This window comes from Rattus rattus, chromosome 4, assembly GCF_011064425.1.
Source record: "Rattus rattus isolate New Zealand chromosome 4, Rrattus_CSIRO_v1, whole genome shotgun sequence".
Classification (NCBI taxonomy): Eukaryota; Metazoa; Chordata; class Mammalia; order Rodentia; family Muridae; genus Rattus; species Rattus rattus.
Window position 1 is genome coordinate 129819839 of NC_046157.1, and position 25651 is coordinate 129845489.

At 42.1% G+C, this 25651-nt stretch overlaps 1 protein-coding gene across 2 annotated transcripts in view; it reads left to right on the plus strand.

Annotated features, from left to right (window-relative positions):
• Positions 1–534: 534 nt before the first annotated feature.
• Positions 535–25651, plus strand: part of Plcl1 (phospholipase C like 1 (inactive)) — a 333393-nt gene continuing 308276 nt past the window's right edge. The window contains exon 1 of one of the 2 annotated variants that reach the window (XM_032901120.1): positions 535–1236. In XM_032901120.1, the coding sequence (XP_032757011.1) occupies positions 994–1236 (243 nt within the window). In that variant the 5' untranslated portion in view covers positions 535–993. The remainder of the gene's footprint in view (positions 1237–25651) is intronic. The other variant, XM_032901121.1, reaches the window with a different exon arrangement.

The following is a 25651-nucleotide window of genomic DNA, read 5'->3' on the forward strand; positions in this document are numbered from 1 at the left end:
CGCTCGTAGAACCCGAGGCAAATTGTGGAACTCCAGGGTCCTAGTGCGTGGACTTCACTTCTAAGGATTGGCAGAAGAGTCTGTGATTAACCCTTGACTGTGCCAAGTGTCACTATCACCCCAAATGCTCTGACCTTCTCGCTCAACACCCTCTTTCTTCCAGATTTGCTGTTTTGCAGGTAGTGTTTCTTCCGGCGTCTCCCTGACGCCCGCATCCCACCCCTCCCCCGTTTCATTTCTTGCACCTTCAGCTTGTTTTCGCCTCTTTAAACTTCCTAAAATGTACTCCGAGTGCCTGCGGGTGCGCACACTGGCGCGCGCATCCTCGCCTAGTACCCGGGCCAGCGGGGCTGGGCAGGCTCCGAGCAACAGAACACATTCCATTCTTCGCGCTCGGGCACACCCCTCCGCGGTAAGGATTGGTCGGGCCGAACCCCCCCGGCGAGCCTCGGCTCCTGAGAGGCCGGGGCGCCTGCCAATCCCCACGGGCTGTCAAAACAAGTCTTCCCTCCCTGTCACAGGCCAGCGGAGTGGAGGCAGCCGCCGCCGCACTTCCTGAGGCCGCCGCTCCGCGGTCGGCGGGCAGGTGGCTGGTGGCCGGTCCGCAGTCGCCGCTCGGGCCGCGCGCGTCCAGGCTTCGGAGGCTCCGGGCTCCGGCGCCCGCTGTCTTTTGTCTGCGCAGAGCCGGCGCTCGCCTCCCGTCCCCGGTACCTCCCGCTGCTTTTCGCCTGCTTCTCCCTCCCGCTCACATCTTCTCCCCGCCCCCGCCGCCGGTCCGCGCCGGCCCGCTGACCTCCTGGACCACAGCCCGAGGACGCCTCTGCCCGAGCGATGTCTCCTCTCTACAAAGTTGCGGCCGCCGCTGCAGCGGCCGTCGCGCGCTGAAACAAAGTCTAGCGGCGTTTCCTTCTGGTGCCTGAGCGCACCCTTACTCCGGCCTGGACGCCGCTGGCGGTCGTGCTGTCTCGCCGAGAGCCTAGAACGTGCTTGGCCATGGCTGAGGGCGCGGCTAGCAGGGAGGCTCCGGCGCCTCTCGAGGTTGCCGGGGGCGAAGACGACCCTCGAGCCGGCGCCGATGCTGCCTCCGGGGACGCTGCACCCGAGGCCTCGGGGGGCCGGATGAGGGACCGTCGCAGCGGGGTTGCGCTGCCGGGCAATGCGGGGGTCCCCGCGGATAGCGAGGCCGGCCTCCTGGAGGCGGCACGAGCGACCCCCCGGCGCAGCAGCATCATCAAGGTAAGCGGAGCCACAGCGGCCCGGAGCCTGGGAATGGGTGTCGGGTGGGTAGGGGACACCCCCCTCCCCAACCCCGGGCAGGATGTTCGTTGCCCCTGGCGTCGCAGGCTAGGCATTGTTTTCTTACACCACCTTCATAGCCAAACCTTCCTGCCTAGTCCGGAGGTTCCCAGAGTCAGCTGCTGGCCTTGAGAAGCAGAAGTGACTTCCCCTCAGTCAGTGGAGGAAAAGTTCCTCTCTGCGCTCTGCGCTTCTGCGGTTTGATGGATGCTTTTCCTCATTTTCGCAGCAAGCCTCACTAACCCATAGATGGGAGGAGGGAGGGAGGACTTGGGATAAACGCAGACTTGCGGGCTGGCTGTGCATTTTCCAGCGGAGGGCTAGCTTTCCCGAATAGCAATGGCAATGCACAGCCTACTTAAGTGTGTGTGGGAAATCTCCCCAGACACAAATGGTTCTGAAATCCTGAACTTTGCAGATAGGCAGGCAGAGTTTGCAGCGGATGCTGCAGCATACAGCATAGAAGGGATGAAGGAAGAGCTCAGAGGTTTTGAGCTGCAGAAAACACACATCCGGGAAAACGTTCCCAGACTCCCCTAGCATCCCCAGAGGATTTGCCTTTATCCATCTGCCAAGGAATTGTAAACCTTTCTTCGCCCTATTTTTATTTATTTCTGTCTTCCACTTTGAACTTGTTTCCCATGTTCGAAAGTTCATCTTTTGGGTGTATGACTTTGGAGTAATTTTTTTCAGGTAAGAGCCCTGGTGTTAGCTCTGGAATAGGGTCTCTTAGCATAGATCCCTGCGAATACTACGTACATGTGAGATTAAAGTTGATCCTGGTAAAGCAGTCAATGTGGATGTACACCCTTAAGAGTTACACACAATACACCAGAGGCGACAGTCAAAGGTCTGGGAGGCGCCTACCATTCAACCTACTGACTTACCGGGTAGGCTCACACATTCAGAAAGCTTGCTTAGGTTTAAACCAAGCGACCACCGTGTAAGTGTAATGCGTATCTTCTTTCCTAAGCTACCAGCACCAATGTTTGTGCCCACATCCACCTATCTCTAAGCACTATCTATGTTTTTTCCTCCAACACGGACACATGGAAGTTTAAAAGCTACAGGGACACTTTTATGTTAAAAGTGGATGATCATCTAAAATAACTCGTAGTAGTTTGTTTGCTTATCTATACTTTTCCATAACATGCAAAGAGAATTATATTCTGAATGTGAATTTAGATAAGAGACGTGGCCCTCTTTTAATACCACAAGTCAGAAATCATATTGCGTCACAAAATATCACATTTAAGAAACAGATACATTTGGATTACACATCGTCATTGTAAGGTAGTTTGAAGTACACGACGATAACAGTGGCGGCTCTTTGTAATAGTGTGGAAAATCCAAGTCACGAGGGCTAAGGACTGTGCGGAATCTTGTAGTGAGTTTACCTCTCTGAAGTTGCTCTGTGCTCCAGGTGCTACGACAGCTCTGAAATCCAAGGGCTGTGCCCAAATGGAAGCTTGGGACTCAACACTCAAGAAGCTGACACAGGAGGGTCCTCATTTCAAACCCAGCCTCCCGAACATACCTGGTCTCAAAATGGATAAGCCCACCCTACTTTATCCGATTGTCCTGTGGTTCGTATTTTCATAAGGGTCATTGTCACGTAATAGTGCCTCTTTCGCTTTGAAGTTTGTTTTTGTGACAGAAGGGAAGACAGCAGAGTATTACATTTTCTCTATTTAATGGAAATTAAATAAATGGTATATAAAGTTAAAGATACTGCAAAATTAGATGAGCTATTTTAAATTAGGTTTATTTGAAGAATGTACAATGATTTAAAACAATTAAATGAAATCAAATGAGAGTAAGACTTTTTGCTTCTCCACACTCCGTCCTCCTCACATAGTCTATCCCATGGCTATTAACGTTTTCTTATGCATCTTTCGAAACTACTCCATGCATTTGTAGGCCTATGTGTCTGTGCCTATGTATCTGTGGCTAACTGTTGAGGCCCTTAACATGTGCAATGGAAGCTGGCTAGAGTTTTATTGGCTTCATATGTTCAAATTTGCATCAAACATTTTCGAAGCCCAGAGGATTGACTGAGGTCCTCGTGCTGAGCACATTAAGCTGCAGGGATGGTCTGGTCACTGGTGGGCGGCAGTGGCTTACAGAGGCCTTTACTACTTCTGTGGTGGTGAGAGGCAGGTGGGCTTTCTTCTATTCTTCCCGGGAGCAGTCAGGAACATTTTCATTTACATCTTGAGTCTCCTGCCACATGACGTGGTTACTGTAATGCAGCAAAGATGAGAATTTCTAAAAAGGCATAGTCACTTTATGTCATTGTAGTTGAATACATCAGAGGAGGGGAGATTTATTGTGGTTCATGGTTTCAGAGATTTCAGCCCATCCATCATCACCGCTGCTTTTCTGGGCCTCTAGTGAGTTCATACACACCATGGCAAAGGGACAGAGAGGAAGATAGCAGGTCACTTGATGGTGGCCAGGAAGCAGAGGGAGGAGGAACTAAGGACAAGGCTTACATTTCAAGGGCATGTCCCTAGTGACTTTCTTCCTGCAAGCGGGCCTCAGATCCTACTTAACACTTTGTCCCAACAATCCCATCATGATCCCTCACGACAGACAAATCTACTGGTTAGATCTCAGCCCTTGTGATCCAATTATCTTTCCGGTGGCACCTCTGAACATCAGACTCAGGACCGAACTTTCAGTACATGAGGTTTTTTCTTTTTGGAAGATTTTATATTTCAACCAAAACGCATGTAGTAGATGCGTCTGTGCTGTACTGAGGGGTGACAGTACTTACGTTGTTAGGGATTCTTTTCATTTGGTTTTGAAACACATATGTAAGAAAGAAATTTCTTTTATATCAAAATATATTAAGCTGGGTGGTGTTGCACTCGGGAGGCAGGTGGATCTCTGGGTTTGCATATATATATACATATGTGCATATACATGTATTTCTACCATCCCAGCGATTTGTCAAATATTAAATTCTTTTCAAGTTGACTTAGATTGCTGGTTTTTAATTATTTTAATGTGAATTCTCTATTAGCATGAATATTACATTAAAAATTCATTCCTTTACCCTACCAGAAACCAGTCTTCCTTGTATGTTAATTAAAGGGATATTTTCAGTTAATTTGCCCTTCCTAATTTGAAAACATGTGTACAGCCGAGAAAACAATTTCCTTCTGCACTGAATGAAACAATTATACTGTTTATCTGTGCCCAGCTTCACAAGCCTTCTTAATGTCAATGTGGTTATCTTCCTTATATTTAGGTGTTTCTTTTTAATATTATGAGAATTTAGCTAGATTCTCTGTAATCCATTTACTTTTTTCTTGTATGATTATTTTTTACAGAATTGCCATTGATAAGTACTTCATGTTTTGGTGTGTGTGTGTGTGTGTGTGTGTGTGTGTGTGTGTGTGTACATACACTGTTATATTCATTGAATCCATCTTAATTTCTTCTTTGTGGTGGTCTGACTAGGTATGGCCCTCATAGAGTGCTTGGCCTAAAGGGAATAGTGCTATTAGGAAGTGTAGCCTTGCTGAAGTAGGAGTGGCCTTGTTGGCAGAAGTGTGGCACTGTGGGGGGCTGGCTTTGAGCTCTCCTATGCTCAAACTATGCCCAGTGTAAAAATCCAGTGTCCTGGCTACCTTTAGTTCCAATTAAATGTTTGCCTTTATAAGAATTGCTTTGGTACTGGTGTCTCTTCACAGCAATAAAACCCTAAGACATCCTTGATACATGATTTAAGATGAAAAGTTAGGAGAATGCTAATATTAAGGCATCAAATATTAATGTACTATTTTATATTTGAATACATTTCTAATAAATTAGATTGCTTATCTAGTATTTGATGCCAATATTCTAATATTTAAAATATCTTTTATTTAAAATTAAGGCCAATAACTCTATATTTATAATATTGTAGAAATAGGAAACAGTGTAGCTTATTCTTTATATTAGATAGTGGGAAATGAGATGCATAACTATTTTGAAAGCAGTTCATTTTCGTTTCTACTTTTGTCCGTTTTCTTTTATTCCAACTAAGTCTATATAACTAGGCAAGGAAGTGTAATCAATACCACATTGACTGCACTGCCTGGTATGTGGGGTGAAGCTAGGTACTGGAGAGAGGATCTGAGACATCCTGCAGAGCATCTAAAGGAATGGCTGTTTTCCGTGCCTCATTAAGCTGCTATCAAGACCAATCATAACCTGGTCTGGTGTTGTGAGCTGCAACCTCAAAGATGCACCTTGGGTACCACTTGACTCATGACCAAGTTCTGACTCAGCAGAGAGGCAAAGGGGATGGAATTTACATTACATGCTGCCTACCACAGTTAAATACTAAACGAGCTTTCATACATTTCATATCCTCACGGTGAGTGTTCTGGTGTAAGGGAGGTACAGAGAGACGTGATTCAAGGCAGAGTCGGGATTCACAGCCATGTTTACTTAATACCTGGAACTGTGTTATCGTGCATTTCCTCAGACGCAGAAAGTTCATAACTCAACACTTTCTAGGCTAGAAACAAGCTGAGTGCCTGAAGCATCTGAGCCTTGGGCTTGTGAGGTGAATTGTTCTTCTCTACCTTCCACCCCAGCTTAGAACATCTAGAGCTCCATGGCCCCAGAGGGGATCAACAGCCCCTCTGGAGCCTGTGGCCCCTTTCGTAGGCCCATGTAGTGTGTGGAAAAGCAGTTTGGCTGGTGTGTACTGGCTAAGGAGCATGCATGGAACACATGCCTCTTCACGGTGTCAGTTTTGAAGCTCATACCTGTTTTACATTAGGCCACTTTCTTTCCTGTGTCCCTAAAGACAACAGAGTTTTGAGAAGAATTGTATTTTCTTTAAATTGATATACAGAGGGACCAGATACCTGGTACACTGGATGCATATTTTTATTATAGGGGAGTGAGGTAAAGAGGATTTCAATTGGAATTCTGAACACAGTTTTATGAACAGTTGTAATGTGAAATTAAATATGATCAAAAACTACTTATAATTTTTAGACATGCCGGAGTTATAAATGCTTTTGTAGAGTGCCCTGGGAATTAATCAGCATGTAGACTTTTGGTCCTATACTATGTGCTGTCTTGACACAGGTTAGAGTTATCTGGAAGGAGGGGGCCTCAATTGAGAAAATGCTACTCTGCCCTCTGGTGTCCATCTGCTCCCAGAGCCGGGACTGTCCCATAGCCCTTCAGACCTAAATCCCGCCTGGAGGAAGCTGGTCTCCCAGAAGTGCTCTCACACCTAAGATCACAGGCTCACAGGTCCACAGGAGGGACAGGCTCCAGTCAGAGACAGCAAGACCAACTAACACCAGAGATATCCAGATGGTGAGAGGCAAGCTCAAGAACCAAGCAACAGAAACCAAGACTACTTGGCATCAGTTCTCCCTGTACAGCAAGTCCTTGATACCCCAACACACCAGAAAAGCAAGATTCGGATTTAAAATCACATCCCATGATGATGATAGAGGACTTTAAGAAGGACATAAATAACTACCTTAAAGAAACACAGGACAACACAGGTAAACAAGTAGAAACACTTAAAGTAGAAACACAAAAATGCCTTAAAGAATTACAGGAAAACACAACCAAACAGGTGAAGGAATTGAACAAAACCATCCAGGATATAAAAATGGAAACAGAAACAATAAGGAAATAACAAAGGGAGACAACCCTGGAGATAGAAAACCTAGGAAAGAGGTCAGGAGTCATAGACGCAAGCATCACCAATAGAATACAAAAGATGGAAGAGAGAATCTCAGGGGCAGAAGATACCATAGAAAACATTGACACAATAGTCAAAGAAAATGCAAAATGCAAAAGGGTCCTAATCCAAAACATCCAGGAAATTCAGGACACAGAGAGAAGACCAAAGTCTATTAAGGATAATAAGTATATTGGGGTTGGGGATTTAGCTCAGTGGTAGAGCGCTTGGTAGGTAAGCGCAAGGCCCTGGGTTCGGTCCTCAGCCCCCCCCCCCAAAAAAAAAAAAAAAGATAATAAGTAGAGAAGAGAAGACTCCCAACTTAAAGGGCCATTAAATATCTTCAACAAAATTATAGAAGAAAACTTCCCTAACTTAAAGAAAGAGATGCCAATAAACATACAAGAAACCTACAGAACTACAAATAGATTGGACCAGAAAAGAAATTCCTCCTGTCACATAACAGTCAAAACACCAAATGCACAAAACAAAGAAAGAATATTAAAAGCAGTAAGGGAAAAAGGTCAAGTGACATATAAAGGCAGAGCTATAAAAATTACACCAGACTTCTCACTAGAGACTATGAAAGTTAGAAGATACTGGGAAGATGTCTGACCATAAGAGAACACAAATGCCAGCCCAGGCTACTACATCCAGCAAAACTCTCAATTACCATAGATGGAGAAACCAAGATATTCCATGACAAAACCAAATTTACACAATACCTTTCCACAAATCCAGCGCTGCAAAGGATAATAGATGGAGAAAATGACACCCTAAGAAGGAGCTATAAAGCATCTTTTAAATTAGTGATTGCTTTATGGCAGAAGGCCCAGACCATTGTGGGTAGTGCCATCCCTGGTCTGGTGGTCTTGAGTTCTATAAGACAGCAGGCTAAGCAAGCCATGGGGAGAAAACCAATAAGCAGCACCCCTCCATGTCCTCTGCATCAGTGCCTGCTCCCAGGTTCCTGCCCTGTTTGAGTTCCTATTCTGACTTCCTTCAGTGATAAACAGTGATGTGGTAGCGTAACATGAATAAACTCTTCCCCAACTTGCTTTGGTCATGGTGTTTTATCACAGTAATAGTAACCCTAACTAAGACAACTGATATGTGTTAAAAACCTTAAATAACAAACTGATGTCATGATTTTAAAGAGAGAACCTGACATTCATTGGACCAGCTTTTGCTATGGGGATAGCTGTTAGCACGCTGTGGCATCTGCAGCCTCAGATGGGGTTCTCCCTCTGCCCTCTGAAGCATGAGCCAGCTATATGTGTAGCACCGAACCTCTTGGTGGGTTTGTCCTACTATCCCAACAACCTTGGTCAGAAAGCCTAGTTTCTCTGAAATTGTCATAGAGGAATAATCACAGTTCACCTTAGAAGGAGTTTCTTATTTCAGTGCTTTTCTAGTGTGTCTTTTAATAGCACCTCTTGGGAGAAATGAGGAATAAAACCTTGGGTAAATACCTTGTTACATTTTGATGAAAGGCTTTAGAAGTGCCTGTTAATCAGTGTTTGCTATAATTCTTAGAATTTATAGATTTGCGTTTCCTTTTGGTAAAGGTTTAAAGAGTATAATTCACTTACATAGCCACTGAGGGGTTAACCACACATTGTGATTACCTCTGAATAGTTGTCCCAAGTATTCCCTTTTACAATGAAGCAAACAGCCAATTAAATGTCGCACAGTAAAATGTCAATTGAACATTTATTGCCAAATAACACCTCAGGCACAGCAGAGCATTATGAAGAAACATCAGGAGACAGCCCACATAGCTTGGTACTACTGAACAAACAACCCATTGAAAGTGCTTTTGGGTAATGCTAGAGCAACTGGTCAGGCAACGAGTGGCCAGGGGAGAGCTCAAGGAACCGAAGGACCTTCTCAGCATCTCTGTTCAGCATTACTAATAGTGAATAGTAAAATAATTCTATATTCAAGCCTAATGTCCAAATTGCCAGCCATAACATTGTATATTTAAAAACTATCTATATTTAAATGGATAGAGGTCCAGGGGTACCATGTTTCTTGAGCCTTCCTTTGTGATATCACTACTGAATGAACCACTGGTTCTAGGAAGAGGAGAGAGTTATTGAATTGGACTTTCAGTATAAATCTATGGTAATAAATAAATAAATCTTTTTATAGTAAAATCTGTCAGCAAAATATTATGTTTCGACAAGTGTTTTAATCACAAGGTTGGTTTGGAGTTTCATTTAATTTATTCACCTCTGTTTCCCAGTTCATCTTTATATTCCTGTTCTCACAAGGGAATACATCAGAGTTTATTATAATTAGTGATTATATTATGCTAATAATAACAATAATAATGACAGAAGGTCAACTTCTATTTAATATTTTTGCACTGTTTAAGTATTGGTCTGGGTATTGTATTTTATCAAACACCGATGGCAATAAGCAAGATTCTAGTATGACAAAGTATTGAAATTGTTTCTTAGGTTTAACATTGGGATTGTTTGCAGTTTTATTTGTAATGTCTTGTGTCGATATGTTTAGGAGAGGTATTATCTGTTTTATTTTGAATAGTATCATTTTAACTCACCAAATTTGTTATTAGTTTAATATTATTTTGAGAAAAGCAGGATTACATATGTGAGTAGAAAAGAGCTATAATTTATATTATCATTCTCACTCTAGGAAGTTACACCATCAGTCTCACTCTAGGAAGTTACATCATCAGTCTCACTCTAGGAAGTTACACCATCAGTCTCACTCTAGGAAGTTACACCATCAGTCTCACTCTAGGGAAGTTACACCATCAGTCTCACTCTAGGAAGTTACATCATCAGTCTCACTAGGAAGTTACATCATCAGTCTCACTCTAGGAAGTTACATCATCAGTCTCACTCTAGGAAGTTACATCATCATTCTCTAGGAAGTTACATCATCATTCTCACTCTAGGAAGTTACTAGGAAGTTACATCAACATTATCACTCTAGGAAGTTACATCATCAGTCTCACTCTAGGAAGTTATGTATTTTCTCAATCTAGGAAGTTACACATTATTCTCACTCGGGAAGAACAATTTTGGAAACAATTCAATTCACCCCAAACATAAAAACTAAACTGTTTGGTAAGTGCATTTAGTTTTTCAGTGTTTTTGTATTTATAAATTATGGAAGTATGTAGTATTTCTTTTCTTTCTGTTGTAGTATCAAGGATGGGGCTCAGGATCTCAGCCATTGAACTATGTTACAGCCTTAGGGTGTAGCTATTATAAGCAAAGAGATTATGTTTGTCCTTAACTGTAAAACTTTGTATTAAAAGTTCAAAATACCTTTGGGAGATAACATCTGTTTTGCTCATTCTTTTATTTTGACCTTTCTCAAGAGCCTTTTAAAATATGCTAATTCTGGATGAAGCACTGACTAAGCCCAGAAAGTATGTACAAGTTAGCAAGCTTGTGTTGTTCACGTGGTATAAAATCAGAAAGTATGTACAAATAGCAAGCCTATGTTGTTCACGTGGTGTAAGATTCTGGTTAGAGGGGATAAGATTGTGATGTCGTGAGAGTTTGGAACCTAGATAGAGATGTTCAAATTCAAAGCATGTCTCTATATAATGCCAAGGGAGATAGATAAACACACAAATAATATAAAAAGAGACAAAAGAATACTATGCGTAGCTGGGACCAACATTATATTGTGGAACTGGACCCAACCTTGTAGTGAGCAGTTTTTTCTAAGCCTAGATGATTTTAGACCAAAGCAGGTGAAGAGCCTATGTGGTTAAAGCCCACACACTCTTTAGCCTGAGGGCTGGAGATGAGTATGATATTCAGGTACACCCTGAGGCCAGAAGGGGCCATGGTTTCCAGGGCTCAGAACTGGGCAGGACCAGGCTCCAGCCAAGGGCATTAATGTCAGAAGAATGACTTGTCCTCCATTCCAGTCTATCTTGAGTGTTGGGTTGATACTATATGTGGGCTACGGTGTCTCTCTCACTGGAGATGTTACCTCATAAAGTACAGTCCAATCGGCATCATTAAACTTACAGTTTCCTACTTATTGATCATGAGTACATTTTGGAAAAGGAGATAGGGGACCTGCTGTAAGGGAATGGAACCTTTTGCTACCCTAGAGGTTTTCATACAAGATACAAAATAATTTTTAGCTTCGTCAAAGCCCAGTTTTAAGACATTTTGGAGTTATCGATTCTGTACCATAATTAAATAGTACATATTTAGAAATTTTATCAACAATTAAATGGTTTAATTTTTCTTTTCTATTGGATATTTTTAAATTTTTCTTTTTAATATAATTGACAAAATACAGTATTATCTTGAATAAGTTATCCTACTGAGAATTTTTTTCTATAATAATAGAAAATACTTATTTGTTCTTTGAGTCTGGCATCATTTTGAACACTTAATGTATATTAAATAATTTAGATAACATCAGTGTAAATATCAGTTTGCAGATGAGATGTTAAATGACTTTTCCAAGGTCTCACATGACTAACAAATGCAGAGCCAGATAAAGAGTTCAAATGTTTGCAGAGACCCATCTGCCTCTGCTTCTAATGGGCTGGGACTAATGGTGTGTGCACACTCCTGACTGCTTCAACTCTTTATGCTCTGTGTTCCCCTAAATACTACTGATTGATTCTTACTGCACGAAAGAGCAGGGTTTAAAAACTCGTACCCTTGCACAGTAAGTTCAGCTGACAAATCAAGAAGAAAACATTCCGTCATCAGCGTTGGGGAATTCTCTTTGGAATTATTTGAACATATTTCTCCCCCTCAATCTTACAGCTTTTCACATGAAAAGTTGATGATTTTACACTAATTTTGTGTTCCATTCTTTTCCTTGAGAAGACTGGGCCCCCTGTTAGTATATTTTTGCTTCTTGACAAAAGTTAGCATTAAGCAGTGGTTTATGATACATCTTTAGAATAAATTATACATGCTAAAGACAGACTATTAATCATTCCAAACTGATATGGTATTTTATAGTTTGATACTTTTGTCTTCCATCGATAAATCAGCAAGGAGTGTCTGAGTTCCCAATCGATAGAAACTGCCATTTTCTTGATAAATGAATATGATGTTGTATAATTGGGATTTCCTCCTGTTATCTCTGGGGAAGGTATAGTACCTCTCACACTGGAGGAACTTAGTGAATATTTGATGAATTTATTAAACTAAAGGCTGTCTGATCACTTAATGCTTTTTGTTTTGGTAGAGAAATTCTGAAGTCATGGGGTAGGAAGGCCGGACATAAGATTATGTTATAACTGCCCTTGTGTCTACTTTACTGTGTTAAAGGTAATTGCTCTGCTATGCAGACACACAGCACTGGGAGCAAACGGTACCTAGAGGTTTGTTCCCATCACTGGGAGACTGTGCACTTGTCAAAAGCTAGTCAGTTCTCTTGTGTAGTTATCTATCTGCAGTTATATTGGATTGTTGAAAAGAGGTAACGTATTTGGTTACATTCTCTCAAAGTGGATTAAGATTTTTATTTTGCTGAGAAGGTTTCTATCAAACGTCTGAAACTTACAAACATATTTTAAACTGACATGTTCTGACATGCTGTTAGTGTGGGGTCAAGCTGGTCTTGCAGTAAGTGCATCAGTGTTTCCTAGAGACATTAGAGATCAGCCACTGGCAGCCTTTTGTGTTTTGTTTGAGACAGCGTCTCACTGTGTAGCCCTGGCTATCCTGGAACTTGCTGTGTAGACCAAGCTGGCCTTGCAGTCTCTTGACCGCATTGAAAGGCACATTCACTAGGAACATAACTAGATGAACAGTAGGAAGTCACACAGCAGGGAGAAGTCACCTCACACCACCGCAGTTAAGCTTTACCAGTGGCTGAGGACGGTAAGAGGAGAGTGAAGGACCAGACGTGTTAGCGGCAAGTGGGTCAAATGGAACTGAGGAAAAGGCTCACCAAGGGTTTCTTTACTGGGTTCATTGTGCAGAACTGGAAATTTGGAAAATTAATGTTACAGATTTTGATAACTTTTGATTCTTTGTAGTACATTTTAATCTCTTTTTAACACATTTATTTTATCTTTAAATGTCTTACTTTGATTTTGTGTGTGTGTGTGTGTGTGTGTGTATGTGCGCAGCCATAGTGCATGTACAGACACCAGAGGACAACTTTTCTCTTTTTACTGTGGGTTCTGTGAATTGAATTCAAATCCTTCGTCCCGAATGGCAAACGCTTCTACCTGCTGGGCTATCTCACTGACCATCGCACTAACACATTTAACAGCAATGGTTAGATACAAGGCTGCATGAGTTTAGAGATCTCTGGGGGTGGGGTGAGACTGAGTGTTGGTAGGGACACTTGGTATCAGTAAGAAGCTTTGTCTACTCCCCTGTTTTTAGCCCCAGGCCTAGGAAATGCCAAAGTGAGTCTTCATGCTTGCCCCCTCAGGATGGCGGTTTAATCAGTACAGAGGATTGGGTTTTGGCAAACAGCTCATCATACAACTTGGTGTAATAGGTACAGGAGTTAGCCCCTGCCGTTTAGATAAAGGGGTTTGAGAGGCATGAAATGCTGTGTTAGCCTGTCACCCATCGTAGCCTGCACCATTGTTCCTGTGGTTGCATCGTAGCCTGCACAATTACTTCTGTGGTCAGTTGGTCTTTCCTTCAGGCTAAAAGGAGAACAGGGAGAGAGAAGGTCTTAGAAGGAAAGCATGGCCCCCAAAGAGAATTTATTTCTTTCTCTTACTGTACAAGGCAGGAAGAGAAAGGACTCAAAGATTGTTTGCTTTGTTTTACCCAAGTAAGTAACCCCATTAAAAAAGAAAACATTAGCCATGCATGGTGGTATAGGCCTTTAATCCTAGCACTGGGCAGGCAGAAGAAGGTGGAGCTCTGAGTTCAAGGCCAGCCTGCTTTAGAGAGATTCTAAAGTGTGATGGAACCTGTCTATAATCCCACTCCTGGGAACATGCAGTGGAGGCAAGTAGAAAGGCTCATTGGCCAGCCAACCTTAGCAAATTGATGCGCTTCCGGTTCAGTGAGAGACTTTGTGTCAAAATATAAGATGAAGAATGATAAAGACACCTGAACTCAATCTCTGACCTCCACATACATGTGCACACATATAAGCATGCACTCATGTGTACACACCATAAAATATGTAGATAAACGGACACACACACACACACACACACACACACACGTGTACAAACATTTTTAGATTACTCTTACGATGGACTAAGGCAACCTCAGCTTCCTGAGTGATGGGATTGTAGCTTGATCGCTTGATCTACAATGGTGGTTTTTGAGTGTAAGATGTGGTAATGGTTGTGGACTTCCAACGGTCCACCCCTCCACCAAGTTCCCCTCTAAGCCGAGACTGATGTTCACCTCTCCTCTGAGTTACTACTCTGAGTGACTGAATGATTGTCAGAGTCCTTGAGTCCAGATATTGAGAAAGGGGACAGGAGAACATGTCCAGGCCTCTCATTGCCTCATCTGAGGTAAAGGAAGTCTTGTATGAATAAGGCATGGTAGTTTGAATGAGATGTTCTCCATCGTTGCCAGTGAACAGTTAGCCACTAGCTGGGTTGAGCTATTTTGGATAGGTTTAAGAAGTGTGGCTTTGCTGGGAGGAGTAGATCACTGGGGTGGGCTTTTAGCTTTTAGAAGCCATGTGCCATTCGCAGTGCATTTTCTGCTCCCTGTTTACTGTTTAAGATATGAGCTCTTCTCTTGCTACTCCAGTTACCATGCCTGCCTGATGTTATGTTGCCCTGCTATGATGGTAATGGACTCTTACCTCTCTGCAACTGCAAGCCCAAATAAACCCTTCTGTCTATAAGTTGCCTGGGTCACGGTGTTTATCACAGCAACAGAACTCTAGTTAGTTAGGTCACATGGCAGGGGCTAATGAAGAGTGGTAGAAGAAAAACAAGATCCACAGGACATCTCTAACACCAGGATGGTTAATATACAGAGAAGAGGGTGCTGGAGAACAGACAGCCCTACAGAGAACGTTAGATGTCTGCCTTACAAAGGGAGCCCAAGCAGTACTTCCAGGTTAATATGAACAGCAGAGGAAGGAAACCCAGTGGGTCCTGAAACGTCCCTATGTGCTGCATCCTCTGAGATGACCTGAACTTTTCCAACCCCCCCCATTCCCCTCACCCCCAGCACAATCCTAAAAGGGAAGTGCAGGAGGAAGAGAAAAGGAGAAGTGGGCAGAGTAGGCTTGTTCTTTGCATCAGCCACTATAACCAACCTCCACAAGAAGACCTTGAACTAAGTGTGAGTATCTTCTACCCCCTTTATTCTTGCAAAGAGACATTGATTTAGATTATTTGTGACAATTAAACAATCGAATTATAATCATATGTGATATGATGGATAGATGGTAGAGGTTTATTTCAAGCATTTCATATTATAGAAGAATAATGGACACTAACATTGTCCAGCTTCTATGTCATCCCAGTTCTCACAAGGGTCTGGCAAGATGCAACTGTCATTTCCACCTCACAGATGTGGAAGCCAAGGTTCTGACAAGTCATGAAATTTGTTCCAGGTCTGATGGCTATTAAATAATAATGGTAGGGAATTAGGGAAAAACCAGATTTTTTTTTTTACTTAAGGAAATCTATCTTGCAATACTTTTGGCCATGATATCCTAAAAATCAAAATCAAACAAACAGCAAACCCACAAAATTAAAGGTTTTTAATATATCTGGTTCGTTCAACTTCATTGTTTTTACATTAGCCACTATCCCTGGTTAGCCCGGGGTCTATGTGTTACTTAAGTTGGAATTCACAGGGATATAGAAATCACCAGAGGGACTGAGGACCTGCTCCATCATACACAGATGAGGATTAGGGAAAAACTCATGTGTTAGAAATGTAAAGACTGAACTGAGAACAGGACCCCCTTGGGGGGAACTAGAGGAAGGATTGAAAGAGTTGAAGGAGCTTGCAAACCCATAAAAACAACAATGCCAACCAACCAGAGCTCCCACCAACTAAACCACTACCAAAAGAGTACACATGGACTGACCCTGGGCTCCAACTGCATATGTAGCAGAGAATAGCCTTGTTGGGGCAGCAGTGGAAGGGGAAGCCCTTGGTCCTACCAAGGTTGGGCCCCCAGTGCAGGGAATGTCGGGGAAGGCAATAAAAGGGGTGGATGGGAGGAATACCCGTATGGGGGAGGTCTTTTCTTATGGACAGGAAACTGGGAAAGGGAATACTATTTGAAATGTAAGTAAAAAAATATATCTAATTAAAAAAAAGAAAAGAAAAAAAAAGAAATGTAAAGTTGGTTTCCTATTGCATCTGTAACAAAACACTGCAACCTTGGTGACTTACAACTGTGTACATCCGTTTTCTCACATTTCTAGAGTTATTGAGTACCATCGAGTGTATTGGTAATATACTGGGTTTCCAGTCTATTTGGCAATTCAAGATACTAAACAAAAACAAAGCCCAGTCCCCTCAGTGCTACTGCTGTAAAAGCAGGATCTGCATTAAGCTTACATCACGGAGAGTTAAGTTTTCATTTATGTGAAGCCCTTTCTCCACTGACATTTCTTTATATGCTTTGTTTTGTTTATGTGTTGAGGGCTTAGTGAGTGGTATTAACTGAGACAAAACGCTGGAACATAATTTAAAAATCTCTAGATCTAGATATCATATATTTTTTATATATAAAAACAAAGACTTTTTTTTTTTTACTGGATTCTTTCTTCTGAACTTTCTTCTGATTCTTTCTTCTTTCTGAACTTTGGGAAGTGTTTGGAGAAAGCCAAACTGATTTAAGTTCTTTATTGTCAATGGATAATAAAATGGGACTTATGTGCTGCTAGGTCTTATTTCAAAATTTTGTGATATAGATATGGACTGCAAATGTATATAATTGGTGAATTAAATAGATACCCCAGATGACAACACATAGGATGTCTTGAGTACTTGTGCCAAGTACTTCGTGAAAGAAGTCAGAGGTGACTCCCAGCCCCTGGAGGCCGTCTACAGTCATCACCTCAGGGCAGACTTCTGTAGGTGTTCCGGGATCCCCCGCAATGCATGAGATTGAGCTCCCTTCCCCAGGAGCTCCCTCTCCCCTGAGTAAGCTAACCTTCTTCATGCCACTTTTGTTGCCTGGAAATTTTCTTATGTGGAGCCCAAACTGGGCACATTTCCTAGACAGTTTCATTGCCATCTTAAGGAAGCATAAAGAGTAAGTTGAAATTTCACATTACAGCTCTTGACGTATTTGAAGGGAATTACGTGGGTGTCTTCTCTCACACTTCGACCACAGAGATAACCGTTGACATTATTGTTTCCCACGTTCTAGTCACCATTTAAGCACTTTGAGTGCATAGCTTATAAATTTCTTACTGTTCTCACCTTGCTTCATAGATCCACCTAGTTGATTAAGAGCCGGCTTACGGTATATTCCCAGAGTCGGGCCCTGATTTAGAGGCTTGTTCTGATTTGTCTGTTCCATGTTCAGTCATTGTTACTGGAGCTGCTGTGGTCCGCCATCTGTTCTGCATCCCCTCTTCCTTTCTGTCCATTCTGTATCCAGAGCATTTTCTTTTGCGGAAAGTTACTGTTCCATTGACAGATGTTTAACAGACATGTGTTTCGTATTCAAGAACCAACACTTTTGAATTTGAAAAGATTTGATAACTGACCAAAGGCTTGCTTGATCTGACAGTCGGATTCCATTTAATATATTAGCCCATTGTGCTACTTTTTCAATTTATTTATTAAAAAAATTCTAAATTTGTTTTAATTTTATTTTTTCCTTCCTTATTTACTTTACATCACTGTCCCCCTTGTGGTCACCCCTTCACGATTCTTCCCTCATCCCTCTTCCCCTTCTCCTTTGAGCAGGTGGGGCCTCCCCTGGGTACTCTGCCTACCCTCACACATCATCAAGTCTCTATGAGGCTGGGCGCATCTTCTCCCACCAAAGCTAGGCAAGGCAGCCTAACTAGAAGATCATATCCTACAGACAGGCAACAGCTTTTGGAATAGCCCACTACCCCCACACTCCAGCTGTTTGAGACCCACATGAAGACCAAGCTGCATATATGCTACATATGGCTGGGAAGGCCTAGGTCCAGTCCATGTATGTGCTTTGGTTGATGGTCCAGTCTCTCACAGACCTCAAGGGTCCAGGTTACTTCACTCTGTTGGTTTTCTTGTAGAGTTCCTATCCTCTTAGATGTTGCAATCCTTCCTCCTGTTTTAGTACAAGAACCCCAAAGCTCTATCCAATGTTGGCTGTGAGTGTCTGTATCTGTTAAAGTCAGCTGCAGAATGGAGCCTCTCAGAGGACAGCTATGCTAGATTTCTGTCTGCAAGCCTATCAGAATATTATTAACAGTGTCAGAGATTGGTGCTTGCCCATGGGATGGGACTCAAATTGGGCTGGTTATTGATTGACTGTTCCCTCAGTCTCTGCTCCATCCCATCCTGGCATTTCTTGTGGACAGGATAAACTTTGGGTTGAAAGTTTTGTGGGTAGGTTGGTATTCCTATCACTCCACTGGGGTTCCTGCTTGGCTACAGGAGATGGCCTCTTCAGGTTCCATATCCAGTGCTGTGAGTCACCACTAAGGACATTGATTCTTGGGATGTAGTTGTTAAAGAAATAGTTGAGAAAAGAAGAATTCTCTTAACCCTACGAACAATGTAAGATGCACTAGGGATAAGTAGAAGTCCCTAAAATTCGATATTAGGTTCAAGAGGTGACACACACTGCCATTAAAGGCCACAGCTGGGCAACAGGACTGCATGCTGACGTCACCAGCCATGTGATGCTGACTGTGGTGTTTATTATCTATCACTTTCAGCTTTGTCTTTGTAGTAGAACCTCCCTTCCAGGGCTGTTGAAGGCATTGAATAAGGGGTCCAGATAGCAGGCTTTGCTACATGGTTACAATTTAGTCATCAAATACTAAATAAATACAGGGCTTTTTCAGACATAGAAGGAGTCAAGAAACAAAAAGAAATAATTCTTGGGATTTTGATTGAGGGTTTTGAAAAGACACAGAGCAACACATGATTGGCCTGGTAGGTTATAACCTGACAGGGTTGTTTGGTCACCTTTCTGGTATGAGAGGAACCTTATTGTCAGTTTATGGATTTTGGGATTGTAGGTATTAGTCACACTGATGCTTCTGTATCATCCTTAGAGCATTGTAAAACAAAACCCACTGCAGTCATAAGTTAACTTTTCATTTCCATTTTAAAACATCCTGTGTACCAACTAGTTCCTTCTTGAGAAACAGTTGTATGGTTTTACTAGAGTTTGTTCAGGTTAGTTCAAAAGTATTTTCAATTCTCTTAAATCCTAGAGTCAATTAAATCCTAGAGTGTATTATCAGTCCATTAAATTTATCAGTTGCAGATGATATGATAGTATACATAAGCGACCCCCAAAATTCCACCAGAGAACTCCTACAGCTGACAAACAACTTCAGCAAAGTGGCTGGATATAAAATTAATTAAAAAAGAAATCCATAGCCTTTCTCTACTCAAAGGATAAAGGGACTGAGAAAGAAATTATGGAAACACCATCATTCACAATTGTCAGAAATAATATAGAATATCTTGGTGTGACTCTAACCAAGCAAGTGAAAGATCTGTATGACAAGAACTTCAAGTCTCTGAAGAAAGAAATCAAAGAAGACCTTAAAAGATGGAAAGATTTCCCATGCTTATGGATTGGCAGGATTAACAGTAAAAATGGCCACCTTACCAAAAGCAATCTACAGATTCAATGCAATCCCCATCAAAATTCCAACTCAATATTTCAGAGATAGAAAGAGCAATTCTTAAATTCATCAGGAATAACAAAAAAACGCAGCATATTGAAATCTAATCTTAAGAATAACAGAAATTCTGGGTGAATCACCATCTCTGACCTCAAGCTGTACTACAGAGCAAAAGTGATAAAAACTGCATGGTATTGGTTCAGAGACAGACAGGTAGCTTAATGGAATAGAATTGAAGACCCAGAAATAAGCCCACACACTTATGGTCGCTTGATCTTTGACAAAGAAGCCAAAATCATCCAGTCGACAAAAGACAGCATTTTCAACAAATAGTATTAATTCAACTGGTGGTCAGTATGTAGAAGAATGCAAATTGATCCATTCTTATCTTCTTTTACAAAGCTCAAGTCCAAAGTGGATCAAGGACCTCCACATAAAACCAGATACACTGAATCTAATAGAAGAGAAGGTGGGAAAGAGCCTGGAACACATTGGCACAGGGTAAAATTTCTTGAACAGAACACCAATGACTCAGGCTCTAAGATTATCAATTGACAAATGGGACCTTAAAAAATTGCAAGGCTTCTGTAAGGCAAAGGACACTCACTGTCAGTAGGACAAAATGGCAACCAACAGATTGGGAAAAGATCTTTACCAATTCTACATCCCATAGAGGGCTGATATTCAATATATACAAAGAACTCAAGAAGTTAGACTCCAAAGAACCAAATAACCCTATTTAAAAATTGGGGTACAGAGCTAAACAGAGGAATCTCAAATAGCTGAGAAGTACCTAAAGGAATGTTCAATATCCTTAGTCATCAGGGAAATGCAAATCAAAATGACCCTGAGATTCCACCTCACACCAATCAGAATGGCTAAAACCAAAAACTCAGGTGACAGCAGATTCTGGTGAGGATGTGGAGAAAGAGGAACACGCCTCCATTGTTGGTGGGACTGCAAACTGGTACAACCACTCTGGAAATCAGTCTGGTGGTTCCTCAGAAAATTGGAAATAGTTCTATCTGAAGACCAAGCTATACCACTACTAGGCATATATCCAAAAGATTCTCTAACATATAACAAGGACATATCCTTTACTATGTTCATAGAAGCCTTATTTTTAGTAGCCAGAAGCTGGAAACAACCCAGATGTCCCTCAAAGGAAGAATGGATACAGAAAATGTGGTACATCTATATAACAGAGTGCTACTCAGCTATTAAAAACAATGACTTCATGAAATTCTTAGACAAATGGAACTATAAAATATCATCCTGAGTGTGGTAACCCAGTCACAAAAGAACACACATGGCATGTACTCACTGAAAAGTGGATATTAGCCCAAAAGCTCAGAGTACCCATGACACAACTCATAGACCATATGAAGCTTAAGAATAAGGAAGACCAAAGTGTGGAAGCTTTGGAAGGGGGAACAATATAATCATGGGAGGTAGAGGGAACAAGGGACTTGGGAGGGAGAGAGGAGGGGGAGGGAAAAAGGGGGGGAGAATCAGGTATGGGAAGAAGTACAGAGTCAGGAAATTGAATAGAAATATGTAGCAGTGGGGGCTAGGGAACTGGAGGTAAGTACTAGAAAGTTCCAGATGCCAGGGGAGCTAGAGGTTCCTAGGACTCAACGGGGATGACATTAGCAGAAATATCCAACAAGGGGGATATAGAAACTGTAGAGACCCTATCCAGTAGATAGGCACTGCCCCCAGTTGAGGGATGGGGCCATCCACCCATCTCAAAAATTTTAACCCAGAATTGTTCCTGTCTAAAGGAAATGTAGGGACAAAAATGCAGCATAGACTGAAGGAAAGGCCAGTCAGAGACCACCCCACATAGGGATCCATCCCATCTGCAGACACCAAACCCTGACATTATTGCTGATGCCAAGAAACACTTGCTAACAGGAGCGTGGTATAGCTGTCTCCTGAGCGTGTCTGCCAGCACCTGACCAATACAGATGCCAACCATCAGACTCAGCCTGGGGACCCCAGTGGAAGAGTTAGGAGAAGGACTGAGGGAGCTGAAGGGGATTGGAACTCCATAGGAAGAACAGCAATATCAAACAGCCAGACCTCCCAGAGCTCCCAGAGACTAAACCACCAACCAAAGAGTACACATGGAGGGATCCAGGACTCCAGGTACATTCATAGCAGAGGATGGCCTTGTCTGGCATCAATGGGAGGGAGGAGCTTCATCCTGCGGAGGCTTGATGCTCCAGTGTTAGGAGATGTTAGAGCTGTGAGGCAGGAGTGGGTGGGTGGGTGGAGGAGCACCCCCTCATGGAGGCAAAGGGGAGGAGAGATAGAATGGGGAGTTTTCTGAGGGGAAACTGGAAAGGGGAGACATTTGAAATGTAAATGGATAACATAACCAATAAAAAAAGAAAATGTAAAAAGACATTGTTGTTGTAAAATTATAAAAAATAAAATGCTGTCCTTTACCCCTACTAGGTCTGGCACCACAGTGCCCCAAGATATCTGATAGATGTCTTAATCTCAGTCAGCAAAGCGTCTCACCCGCTTTGCTCTATCCCAATCACACTGCTGATGGCTACTCTTTCAGTGTGGCAACAATCTCTCTACCCATCCAGTTTCCAAAGCAGGTTGCCACCATGCCAGAAACATACATCTCAATTCCGTGGCGGCTTAGTGTCCCAGCTGCCACATACTCTCTTAAACTTAATTCGCTACAAGAAAGAACACACAACACAATAACCCCTGATCCAACTGATAAGATATAATTTCCCACCTAGACATACAAAGCCCTGTACACATCCATCCCTTAAGAACATTCATAACAACCTGTAAAGGTACAGAGAGGAATCTTAGCATCCGCCTCCATGTTCTCTTGGCGGCTTCCTCTCCAGTCTCCTTCCGTTCCAGTCTCCTCCTCTTCCCTCAAACTTTTCTCTCGCCCATCCTTCCTTCTCGTCCAATGACAGGCCTCGTTCTATCTTGTGCCTGCCTTCAGCTGTGTGACATCATCCTACAAGACATAAAAAATAAATAAAAAATAAACTTATTATCAGTCCATTAATTTGGCAAAGGAGCTTTAAATAAATCTTTGACACAATGCTGGGCTCAGCTTTGATTATTGTCTAAAATTTCATTTTTATGAACAGTATACAATATAATGCTTTTCTTGCTTCCAGTTGATTGGAACTTTAGAAAAGCACTTTTTAAAATCTTCCAATGGAGTAGTCTCCTCATTAACTTAGCTGAGCTGATTATACCTTAGAATTCAACTGCATCTATGAATTTTACTTTTTTAAACAAACAAAAGGCCTTTGCTAGCTAATGACTTCAGATTCCCTTTTTCCTCCCAATTTATAATGATTTAACTTAGAATACTTTGTGCATATTTACAGAATGTGACTGTCTGGCTTAGGTTTTTAGCTGGTCTACTGCAAGGACTGAGCCCAGGGTCCTGAGCATGCTCAGCAAGTGCTTTCCCACTGAGCCACCCACTAGCTCTCAGCTTATTTGAGATTCTGTTTCCCTGAAACAGAAATGGAAACCAGTAAATGCCAGAACTTTCTCAAACCATTTGGTTTTGTGGTCTTCAAAGGACAAGGTGCAATGCTTTGTAAATATGGTGGCCTTAAATAAATAATGCGCAAGTTTAAAATAAATTCTTAAAGATAAGGACTGATGCATAAATGGGCAGCTATTACTTTATTGTGAGTTATAATATGGCTAAGGTAAATGCTGTCTGTTTTATTTTCTCATTTTTCCTCTCTTTCTTGAAGCCCACGGAGCTTCCCTGTGGGCTGTTGTCTTAGGTGTTTGCCACTCACCAAGTTCCTGTGGATGGGGGAGGGGTAAGCCGGCAGGTGGAAAAGGATCCAGACAGATAAAAGTGTTTTTGTTGCTTTTTTGTAAACCGTTGGCTCCTAAGGCAGCTTCCAGTTTCCTGGAGGAAAGTCTCTGGAAAGAATTGTAATTTTGGCTAAAGTTCTTGTGCAAACCATTCATAACTTTGGTCAGCACCATTGTACTATGAACGAGAGACAGACACTGTGCTGCAGCTGAATGATACAGGGGCCAATTCTAGCACCCGGCAGTAAATTTAGCCTCTTGGGACTACGGTTCCTAGAAGCTTTCAGACTATAAGCCTTTCATAGAACACACAGCATCTTCTTAGCCCATTACTTACAACTGTGATTTTCACAAGAGCATAATAAGTTATCTGGTAGACATTAGGGAGTTACTGTGCCCTCTTTTTTTTTTTTTTGTCAGTTTCACTTCATCAATTCTGTGAAGGAAGGGATGACAGATTGTTCATGCATCTTCTATAGCTCTTTTAAGAGTCAGACAAAAACAACTTACCCCTACCAGAGATAAATCATTTTCTTGCACTCTCTCTAAAGGACCCTTCCTCCTGTCAACACAATCTACCACTGTTAGGTTCCCAGTACTTAGTGTGACCTTATTCTTTGAGTGGATGAATCTTTTGGAGAGGTAAACGGATACAGACTTGAAAATCTGATTTGAGATTTTTCAGTCTCATCTTTGCTTCTTATTATCTGTTCTGTGCTTTGTTTTTTTTTCCCCAAGTCTCAGTTGCTACATGGGTAAGATAGGATTTCTATTTCCTTTTGCCTCCCTCCCTCCCTCCCCCCCTCCCTTTCTTTCAATAGTATCTTGCTGGATAACCAGGCTGGTCTCAGCCTCAGTTTACCGACTGTTGAGATTGCAGGTCTGTACCACCCTACTGGGTCCTAAGTTGGGTATTTAAAAAGCCAGAGTTATTTATTGAGTATTCTGCTGGACGCTATGTAAGTGTACCTTGTGTGCCTGGTCCCCAAAGAGGCCAGAAGAGAGACTATCTGCTTCACTAGAACTGGAATTACAGATGGTTATGAGCTGCCATGGTGGTGCTGGGAACCAAACCTAGGTCCTCTGCAAGAGTAGCCAGTGCTCTTAACTGCTGAGTGCCTCTCCAGCCCTAGGATGGGGATCTAATCCCTGCTCTGCAAATTTGCTATAAAGTTCATTGATAAGAAATTGTACGCAGAGGCCAGAATGCAGCTTAGTTGATAAAATGATTTCCCTGGGTTTGAAGCACTGCATTAACAGGATGCGGTAGGCTACATATGCAATCTTAACACGCAGGAGACGGAGGGTAGCAAATTGGAAATTCAAGGTTATGCTTGGCTACATTGATAGTTTGAAGGCAATCTGAACCTGTGTAAAAAAAAAGGCAAACAACCAAAACAAAACCCCAAAAAATTCCTCTGCCCAAATTCTGTATGCATGCATGCACGTATGTATGTATGTATACATATATGTATATATACATGTATGTGTGTGTGTGTGTGTGTGTGTGTGTACGTACATATGTCTATCTGTCTTCCACTTTAAAAAAAAAGGATTTTGCAACCAATTTATCCACTACCAATAAAGTTGCCTACAGGCTAGCAATAAGGTGCCTACAACTAGACGAAAGTTTTTATAACTGTGTCTGTATAGATTTTCTGGAAACCTGAGCCAGTACTTCCTTCTTGTATCTAATCACTTGGCCTCCTCACAATGCAGGTTTTCACCACTATTTCTTTTTCTTTGTCGTTTGAGAGAGGATCTTGTTATTCAATCAGGATGACCTCCAACCTAAGATCACCCTGCCTCTGCCTCCTAGAATTATAGATATGTGCCACCATGCACAGAAACCACTACCCTTTAACTACTTAGGACATATATTTAGTCAGATTACTCTTCAGTGCTCTCAGGATGCCTGGTCTGTGATAACTTAGGCCAGTGTAGGTGAACACGCACACCTACACGGTGCCCTACCCTGTCACTATGGTATCTCCTTAGGTCATAATTTATAAAGGGATTTCTTAGTTATGTAAGATTATATGACTCATCCACATATTGAGAACTGAGTTTATACA